The sequence below is a fragment of the Rhodotorula graminis genome (assembly GCF_001329695.1).
Source record: "Rhodotorula graminis WP1 unplaced genomic scaffold RHOBAscaffold_3, whole genome shotgun sequence".
Taxonomy (NCBI): Eukaryota; Fungi; Basidiomycota; class Microbotryomycetes; order Sporidiobolales; family Sporidiobolaceae; genus Rhodotorula; species Rhodotorula graminis.
In genome coordinates, this window is record NW_017264930.1 from 51,849 (window position 1) to 61,142 (window position 9,294).

At 65.9% G+C, this 9,294-nt stretch overlaps 4 protein-coding genes across 4 annotated transcripts in view; 3 read left to right on the top strand and 1 right to left on the bottom strand.

The window, feature by feature from the left end:
• The window catches only part of RHOBADRAFT_64578 (uncharacterized protein), a 50,137-nt gene that overhangs the window by 29,546 nt on the left and 11,297 nt on the right, over positions 1-9,294 (top strand). The gene's annotated exons all lie outside the window — the stretch shown is intronic.
• On the bottom strand, positions 86-2,169 carry RHOBADRAFT_51708 (uncharacterized protein; the record flags this gene model as incomplete). The annotated part of the gene is made up of 6 exons (XM_018415978.1): positions 86-652; positions 733-1,190; positions 1,263-1,734; positions 1,793-1,828; positions 1,972-1,984; positions 2,156-2,169. The coding sequence occupies 6 exons, from the start codon at positions 2,167-2,169 to the stop codon at positions 119-121; spliced, it is 1,527 nt and encodes a 508-aa protein (XP_018272755.1). The 3' UTR covers positions 86-118.
• Positions 2,356-5,061, top strand: RHOBADRAFT_66068 (uncharacterized protein). The gene is made up of 18 exons (XM_018418857.1): positions 2,356-2,407; positions 2,525-2,547; positions 2,683-2,701; positions 2,773-2,776; positions 3,012-3,025; positions 3,092-3,302; positions 3,376-3,405; positions 3,470-3,546; positions 3,616-3,633; positions 3,703-3,722; positions 3,788-3,968; positions 4,039-4,130; positions 4,200-4,237; positions 4,374-4,465; positions 4,537-4,635; positions 4,716-4,763; positions 4,839-4,914; positions 5,002-5,061. The coding sequence occupies exons 1-18, from the start codon at positions 2,369-2,371 to the stop codon at positions 5,025-5,027; spliced, it is 1,107 nt and encodes a 368-aa protein (XP_018272756.1). The 5' UTR covers positions 2,356-2,368; the 3' UTR covers positions 5,028-5,061.
• Positions 7,612-9,247, top strand: RHOBADRAFT_64581 (uncharacterized protein). The gene is made up of 7 exons (XM_018418518.1): positions 7,612-7,696; positions 7,761-7,936; positions 8,010-8,233; positions 8,353-8,426; positions 8,508-8,706; positions 8,849-8,937; positions 9,012-9,247. The coding sequence occupies exons 1-7, from the start codon at positions 7,649-7,651 to the stop codon at positions 9,168-9,170; spliced, it is 969 nt and encodes a 322-aa protein (XP_018272757.1). The 5' UTR covers positions 7,612-7,648; the 3' UTR covers positions 9,171-9,247.

Here is a 9,294-nt window from a genome sequence, read left to right on the forward strand (position 1 = left end):
TCGCGAGCTCGCACGCTCCTCGAGATGCTGCGGCAAGTCGATGCTTTCCTGAACTTCCTCCTGCGCTCTCGACGGGGCAAGCATCGACAGGGTGCCAGCCAGGTTGCAGGACTCGTCGCTACCTGTTGCTCCTCTGTGCCCGGTGCGGGCTGCGGCTCCTCGGCCGCCTCGGCTCGTCCCTCCTCAATCCGCCGCCGCTCCCGCCGCGCTCGTACCCTCGCCGGTCGTCGCCATCTCGCTCGTACCCACCTCGCTCGTACCCACCTCGCTCGTCCCCTCGTCGCCTGTCCCGTCCGCCGTCGTCCGCTCGGTACCGCTCGTCGTCCCGCCTCGAGCCTCCTCCAGACCCATCGCCGCGCCGGTCGCGCTGATCCCGCGCCCTCGAGTCGACGTCGGTGAGGTCGAACACCATCTCGCCGTGTCCGCCTCGCACCTGGTGGGAGTACCGCGACGAGCCGTAGTCCTTGCTCCCGCCTCCTCCTCGACCGCCCGAACCGCTGCCGGCGCCGTAGCTGCGCGAGTCGCGCGAATCGCGCGATGACGAGGGAGGGTACGGGCGAGACGAGGACGGGTTGGGGCGGTTCGAGCGGTTGGGCGGCGCGCGGCCGCCGGTACGCTGAAACACCCACGAGTTGTGCAGCTTGTCGACGGACTGCAGACGGGTCGAGCGCGGTGAGCGGCGGTTCCGGGCTCGTTGGTGACACACCGAGAGAGAAAGGGAGAGGGACGCACCTGCGAGAAGTCGACGTGGATGCGCCGGTCGTCGACGAGGACGTTGTCCATCTTGAGGTAGGCGCGCTCGGCGTCCTCGCGCTCCTGGAACTCGATAAAGGCGTACTGGAGCGAGTCGCCCGTCTTCTGGTCGCGCACAATCTCGCAGCTCAGGATCTTGCCGAACCGGCTAAAGATGAGCTCGAGGTCCTCGGACGTCGTGACGGCGTTGAGCTTGCACACGAACAGGACGTTCTCTGGCGGCGCGACGTCGGCAAAGGGCAGGTCGCCGACCATCTCGAGCGTTAGGGCTTGAGCGCGCGCATCGCGCTCGCGCCGCTTGGCCTCGAGCTCCTCGGGGTCGCCTTGCTCCTCGAGCTCTTCCTCGTCGCCAACGCGCAGGGACGCGAGCTGCTTGGCCGTCGGGACGGGCGAGTTGGGCGGCACCTCGAGACCCTCGGGGTCGTCAAAGGGGTCGTCTGTGACAAAAGGTTGCGGGTGAGTCGGGTACGAGGAAGGAGAGGCCGAGGGAAAGAGGGAGGGGGACGGACCGAGGACGATGACATGGCGGATCCGGATGTCGCGCAAGGGGCGGCCCTCCTGGTCGCACAGGGCCTCGTTGATCTTGGCGAGCGTGTCCTCGCCCTCGATGACGCGGCCGAACGGGGCGTGCTTGCCGTCGAGGTAGTCGAGGCCGTCCTTGAGCGTGAAGAAGAACTGACTGCCGCAGCCGCGCTTGTCGCCCTCGCCGGCGATGGCCATGCTCAGGGTGCCGAAAGCCGTGTGCTTGAGCTTTGGCGACACGTCGGGGACAAAGTAGGGCGTCGACTGGTAGGCGGGCGACGAGCGCGGCAAGAGGTGGAAGATGGACGAGCCGCCGTTGCCCGTGTCGGTCGGGTCGCCCGTCTGGGCGACAAAGTCCTGGATGACGTTGTGGAAGGCGCAGAAGTTGAACTTGAAGGCCTTGCACAGCTTGAGGAAGTTGAGCGACAGGATCGGACACTGCTCCGTCTCGAGGTCGACCTGGGAGGGGCTGAGAGTCAGGTCGGCTCGCGTGCGGGAGACAGAGCGAGCCACGCACGATGATGTCGCCGACCGACGTCTCGAACAGGACCGACTGTAGCGTGCGAGGGAGGGAGAGAGAGGGTGAGTGGCCGACCCCACCTGGTCCGGGGGAGGGGGGAAGAGAGAGGACGCACCATGATGGGGACGAGCCAGGGGCTTTTCGAGGTAGCTGCTGAGCTGTTCTGCTGGACGCACAAGCAGGCACGAGCTGTGTGCGGTGGTGGCGGAGCGAGAGCGTCGAGGTCGGCTGGACGACGCAGCTCGCTCGCTCTGTGCACCGCTCCTGTCGTGCAAGGCTATCCAGACCAGCTCTAGAGCTGCTACAAGCGTCCTCAACCGGTGCGTCCACTCCTCTCGTCCCTTGTGGGCCCCTGCTCACCCTCCTCCCCTCATCACGCCGTCTTCATCTCCTCGGCACTCTCCCTCGACACCACTCCACCCGGTCGACTGTTCGCGGATACCAGCACCGTCCAAACACCTGTCCCAGTGCCCACGCCTTTCTCGCAGATCGGCATCCACCCCTGCGCTCCCCTCTCCTTCGACCCGTCCTCCGCCTTCGCTCAACCCTCGACCACACCTCGCCTGAGCCGTCATGGGTATCCTCGAGAAGATCCAGGACATCGAGCTCGAGGTGCGTCCCCAATTCCCGGTCCGCGAGCGCGTTCCCGCGACGCCCTGCCCCACCTCGCTTCGCACCCGTTCGCCAGTTTCGCAGGCAGCTGACCCACCTGTGTCGTCCTGCACGCAGATCTCGCGCACGCAGAAGAACAAGTGAGTCGGCTGCTTTCCTCATTGCGCCGATTCCTGTCACTGACCGCCTTGATCCCCTCCCTCTCCCTTCCTCCTCGCACCTTCTCCTCGCCGGCTTCTCGCTCCTCTTCTTTTTCCTCCTCCTTCTCGTTTCAGAGCGACCAACTACCACTTGGTGCGTCACCGCCGTTCTCTTATCGTCCACCTCCCCTTCCCCTTCCTCTTCCCCGCTCCCTTGCCTTCCTACGACGACCCGCACGACGTCGAATGCTCTCGGCACCCTCCCTCGCCCTTGTCGCACGAACACGGAAAACGACAAGAGCATATCGCTGACTCCTACCTCCCTGAACTCGCAGGGACTGGCACGTCACTCGCTCTCGTTCTCTCGATACCTCGAGCGGTCCTGACCCTTGCCTCCTCCTCCTTCACGCCCGCCGATCGCCTCGCCTCTCGTCCCGCCCTGACCGACGTCATCGACCGCGAGTAGCTCAAGGGAAAGGTCCGTCCCCTCCCGTTCGCCTTCTCGACGAGGAACCGCCGACTGACCCGTCCTCTCCGCCCGCAGCTCGCCCGGTATCGCGCCGAGCTCCTCGAGGGCAGCACGGCAAAAGGTGGCAAGGCGGGAGAAGGGTTCGACGTCTCCAAGTCGGGCTACGGCCGCGCCGTCCTGATCGGGTTCCCGTCGGTCGGCAAGTCGACGCTCTTGAGCAAGGTGACCAAGACGGAGAGTGCGGCGGCGGCGTACGCGTTCACGACGCTCGTCGCGGTTCCTGGCGGTGCGTCCCTTCTCTCTTTGCCGTCGCGCCCTGTCCGAGCGACCGTCGCTCACCCTTTCCCTCCCTCGCGCAGTCATGGACATCGAGGGCGCCCAGATTCAGCGTGCGTCCCTACCCTCACAACCCCCTTCCCCACCCGCTCGACTCTGAGACGATCCAATGCGCAGTCCTCGACTTGCCAGGAATCATCGAGGGCGCGGCGAGTGGTCGTGGTCGTGGTCGGCAGGTCGTCGCGGTGGCAAAGGTGCGTCTCTCTCTCTCTCTTCCTCTCGCCACAGCGAGCTTTACTGACGGGCGTCGGCCCTGCACACAGACGGCAGATCTTGTGGTGGTAGGTCTTTGAGGCGGTCCTCGTCGAGCCGTTCAGGACCCTGACCAACCCTCCCCTTTTCACCCGCAGATGATGCTCGACGTGACCAAGTGCGTCCTCGTTGTCTCTCTCTTTGCCTTCAGCAACCTCGCCTGACCATCTCTACCTCTCGCAGGGGCGATGAGCAGCGACAGCAGCTCGAGCACGAGCTCGAGGAGATTGGCATCCGGCTCAACCGCACGGCGCCCGACCTCGTCTTCAAGCCCAAGACGGCCGGCGGCATCACGATCAACTCGACGGTGCCGTTGACTCGGACCGACGAGAGGACGATCCGGGGCATCCTGCAGAGCTACAAGGTGCGCCTCGGGTGTTCCTCCTCGTCCTCCTGGCCTCGGACGCGAGACTGACCTCGTCTTGGGCCTCCAGATGCACAACGCCGACGTCATGATCCGCGAGGACGTCACGACCGACGACGTGATCGACGCCATCCTCGGCAACCGCAAATACGTGCCCTGCCTGTGCGTCTCTGCTCCTTTCTACCAGCGCGCGAGGGACCCGGCCTGACTCTTTCTCGCCTCGCACGACAGCTACGTCTACAACAAGATCGACTCGATCTCGCTCGAGGGTGAGCCTCCCGTTCTCTCGCCGACTCTTGGACCTTTTGCGGCTCGGCCCGCCCGCTCGGACCTCGCGCTCACGTTCGTCCCTCCCTTCCTTGGACCTCTCCTCCCTCGTCCTCGTCCTGTACCCGCCACCTGCAGAGGTCGACCGCATCGCCCGTCAGCCCTACACGGTCGTCATCTCGTGCGAGCTCGACCTGAATCTCGACGTGCTCAAGAAGCGCATGTGGCAGGTGTGTCCTCCTCTCCCTTTCTCTCCCTCCTTCCTCGTGTGCGCCCACCCTCATACATGGTGGCCCTGCAGGCGATGGGCTTCAACCGCATCTACACCAAGAAGCGCGGCGAGGCGCCCGACCTCGGCGACCCGCTCGTGATCAAGACGGACGCGACCATGGAGGCCATTGTGCGCCTGCTCCCGCTCTCTCCCTCTCTGTGCCTCTGCCGGGTCGGTCTCCTCACGCCTCGGCTCTACTTCACCTACAGTGCGACTCGATCCACAAGAACATCCGCCACAAGTTCAAGTACGCGATCGTGCGTCCCTCTCTTCCTCCTCTCGCCCGGTCTTGCCCAGCGGTCGCTCACCCCTCGTCGCCCTCTTTCGCGCAGGTCTGGGGCAAGTCGTCCAAGTTTGCGCCGCAGCCGCAAAAGGTCGGCATGACGCACCGGTGCGCGCAAGACGACGGTGCGCCTTCTCTCTCTCTCTCTCCCTCCCCTTCCTCGCACTCGACACTCTGTCGGCCGTACTGACTTGCCTCGGTCCGTCTCGCAGTCATCTCGATTGTCACGAAGGTCTAGTTGCGCAGACTGCAACAGCCTGGCGCGACGCACGAGCTGTGCGAGAAGGGCGAGAGCTGCCGACGAGCGAGGAGAGCGAGAGGAAAGATAACGACCCGGCGCGACCCGAGGCTCTCGAGAGCGCCTCTTGAGCACAGCCTGAGCGTATTGCGCGCAACCAACCGTGCTCTCGAGAGGCGCTGCGAGCTCGCGACCTCGTCGTCGCCACGGTCGAGTCTCGCTGGCTCTCGCCTCGCCCACCTCGCTCGCTGGATGCGAGCAGCCGCTACCCAGGGCTATCATCCGCATCTGCTGCAGCGCCCAGCATGGCGCAGCCTTGCCCGACACCGTGCTTCGCCCGCCGTCGCCCTTCAACCTCCTCGCCTTCATCAGCGAACCTTCCGCTCGACCACACCCGCCCGCCTGTTCGGCCTGCGCCTGCCTGAGCCCTCGAACGAGCCTCTCGCCGGCACCGGTGGAGACGCGAGCGGTCCACCCTGGCTCTTCCTCGCCGAGGTCCTCGTCGGCCTCCCCGCCGCCCTGTGGGCTTACAAGGTGCGCCCGAATCCAGCCTCTCTTGGTCTGCAGCCGGGACGGGACTGACTCCTGGACACCGCGCAGTGCCTCATGCTCGTCGTATTTCAGCGCCGCATCATCTACCTCCCGTCCGTCCCTCCCGGCACTCGCGACGAGTCGCTCGACGACGGCGAGCGCACGTCGGCACGAGACGCGTCGCTCGGCGGCCTCGCGTGGCGACAAGTGTCGGTCCGGAGCGACGAGCCGACGAGGTGGCTGCGGCGCCCTGTCGAGCTGCGCGGCGTCGAGATGAGCTGGAATGAGGGCGCTGGGTCGGTGACGGCGGCGACGGCGACGGCTCGACGGCAAAAGATCGTGGTCGTCTACCTCCAGGGTGCGTCTCCCATGTTCTGTCGCCCGAACTGGCGAACACGGCGCTTACCTCTGTCCTCGCAGGCAACGCCGGCACGCCCCTCCTCCGCATCCCCCTCTTCCGATCCCTCCTTCGCGACACGACGCCCACAACGTCCTCGACGACCTCGCTCCCCACCCGTCCACACGTCACACTGCTCGCCGTTGCCCCACGCACGTTCTGGCGCTCGATACGCTCGACCCCGACCGAGCGCTCAGTCCTCGCCGACTATACCGCCGCTCTCGCGCACGCCTACGCCGAGCACGGCCCGTCGGCGCGGTACATCCTGTATGGGCACTCGCTCGGCGGCGCGGCGGCTGTCCTCCTCCTTCGACAACTCGGCCAGGCGCCATTCACGTCGTCTGTCGGCGCCGTCGACTCGCTCGTCGCCCCTCCTGTACCCTCTACGTCGCCGCAACCGAGCCCTGTCGCGCACCTCCCGCCGATCTCGGGCCTCATCCTCGAGAACCCGCTCCCCTCGATACCGCACATGGTCCGCGCGCTGTACCCGCAGCGGTGGCTCCCCTACCACTATCTCGGCCCTTTCGCGTTCGACAAGTGGGACGCTCTCGGCCGGCTCGAGCGCCTCTCGCCGTCCAGCTCGACGAGCTCGTCGGTCGAGAGCCCGCCGAGGAGCCTGTGGATCCGCAGCGAACGCGACGAGATCATGCCCGGCGGCGAGGACGACGGCGTGCGGCGCATGTACGCCGCTTGGGTGCGAGCGACCGAGCAGGAGCGGGAGCGAGCAGGAGCTGGGAGCGAGGAGCTGGGCGCGGCGGCGGGCGACGAGGACCGGTCGGTGCGCAGCAGGTGGGTCGAGGTGGCGGGAGCGCTGCACGACACGGCGTATCTCGAGCGGCGGTGGCGAGACGAGATCCAGTCTTTCCTCGCCGAGGTGGCGTCTGCAACGCACGACGAGCGTCGACGTTGAGCGGACTTTGGCGTTCGGCCGCTCTCTCTCGGAGCTGCGAGGAAAGCCGCTGCGATCGGCGGACGCTCGCCGAAGCCGAAGCCGTGTCGGCCCCCTCCTCTGAGCCAACCATGCGGGCTGCAAGCGAAAGAGAGCGAGCGGCGAGTTTGTGGGAGCCGAACTCGAAAGGTGTCGATCCTCGTACTCGAGACCGAGATGCTCGATTGCTCGATGCGTGCGTATCCGACGCTGGCCGGCCTCGGTCCCGGTTCAAGCTCCGGTCGGACTTGATCGAGATGGCGTCTACGTCAGCGGCGTCGTCGTTGCTTCCTGCAAGGTTCGAGCGAGCGGCTGTCGACGACGCAGGTGCGACTTGGGAAGGCTGCGCACGAGCCTCCGCTCGGCGCGTCGTCAAGGCTCGCTCGTACATAGCAGACGCTGAAGCTCGCCCGATGCAGGCGCGAGGCCGGGCGGGCACTTGCACGCTCGAGGTTCGGCCTCGACGACAAGGTGCGGGTGCCGTCACCGGGCTCGAATCGCTTGTCTCGACCGTGCGAGCCGAACGCGGCCTCGAGTCGCTCATCATCGACGTTGCGCCTGCGGTCCCGCTTTCTCGCTGGGTTCGGCTCAACACGCGCGGCAATTTTAGCGTCGCAGCCGACCCCGAGATGCGCAACGGGGTCGCATGACGCTGGACGAGGCGCTCCCGCTCCTCGACCTTGCCCTCGCCCTCCTCTTGCTCTCTCTCCTCTTACTCCTGCGCTCAGCTTTCTCCACGCATCTCTAGCGAGCTCGTCTATCGACATGGACGCCATTCTCTCCAAGCGCAATGAGGTCCTCAGCTTGAACCCGGTGCGTCCTCCCCTTCCCACGGCGATCCCTCGAATTCGCCTGACCCGACCGTTCTTTCCTGCAGCTCGTCGCCAACATCGACATCACGACGGCCGCGTCCGACTGGCTGTGGGCCGTTTTCGCCGTCATGGGCCTGTCCGCCATCATCCTCCTCGTCCTCGGCCACGCTACTCGCCCGATCGGCGAGCGCGCCTTCCACGAGCTCGCCGCCGCGCTCTGCTTCACTGCGTCCATCGCCTAGTACGTCGTCCTCGACGAACCCCTCACGCAAAGAACGAGCGCTAACCTGTCGTTTCTCCCCCTTCCCGCGCAGCTACTCGATGGCTTCGGACCTTGGCGCGACCCCCATCGAGGTCGAGTTCATCCGCGGCGGCACGCTCGGCCAGAACTGGGTCGACATTGGCGTCCTCCGCCCTACCCGTTCGATCTGGTATGCGCGCTACATCGACTGGACCATCACCACGCCGCTCCTCCTCCTCGAGCTCGCCCTCACGACGGCGCTCCCGCTCAGCCAGATCTTCGGCCTCGTCTTCTTCGGTGAGTCCCTTCGACTATCTCGAGTGCGCCGACGGACGATCACGCATCGTCGTCGTCGTGGGCGAGGTCTCGAGAGACCTCCTCTCGCTGACCTCCTCCTCCTCCCTCTCCCTCTGCAGACATCGTCATGATCATCACGGGCCTGCTCGGCGCTCTCACTGCGTCGCGCTACAAGTGGGGCTTCTTCGTCTTTGTACGTCAAGGTCCTTTCGTCGTCGTCGCCGTCGAGCGCGCACTGACCTCCCGGTCGTCCCGACCTCTTTCTCGCGCGCAGGGTTGCGTCGCCATGTTCTGGATCTTCTGGGTCCTCTTCTTCCCTGCTCGCAAGTCGGCCTCGCACCTCGGGACCGACTACCACCGCGCGTACACCTCGTCGGCCATCGTGCTTTGCACTCTGTGGACCGTCTACCCAATTATTTGGGGTGTGTGCGATGGCGGCAACGTCATTACGCCTACTTCGGAGATGGTCGCCTGTGAGTCGTCCTGCACGATTTGGGGGTTCCTGGAGGGTCCTCGGGCCGCTGGAACGGCCTTTTTGGCCGTCCTGCAGGCTCCGGGTTCCCTCCCTCCCTTTCTCGACCCTGACTGACTCTCTCCTCTCCCTCCTTCGTGCAGACGGTGTCCTCGACCTTCTCGCCAAGCCCGTCTTCTCGTTCTGGCACGTGTTCCAGCTGTCGCGCCTCGACTACGCCCGCCTCGGCATGGTGCGTCTCGAGCTCTCCCTCCTCTCCCTCCTACTCCCTCGCCGAACTGACTGGGAATCGTTCTACACACACAGTCGTCGTCCAAGGTCTCTGACGGCGCGCACCAGGGCCTCCTCAAGCCCGACCAGGGCCCGGCCTCGGCTACTGCGACGCCTCGCCCCTCGAACGCCGTCGTCGGCGACGGCACCGGCTTCCACCGCACCGGCGCGGCCAACACCGACAACGCCGTCTAATCGCGCGTCCGCCAGGGCCCTCACGTTGTCGAGCGGTCCGAGCGGCTCGACCTTCCCCCCAAGTCGAGCTCTCTTCCCTAGTCCTGACTTACGTCCGTTTGCAATGCTAGACTTCCAGTAAATC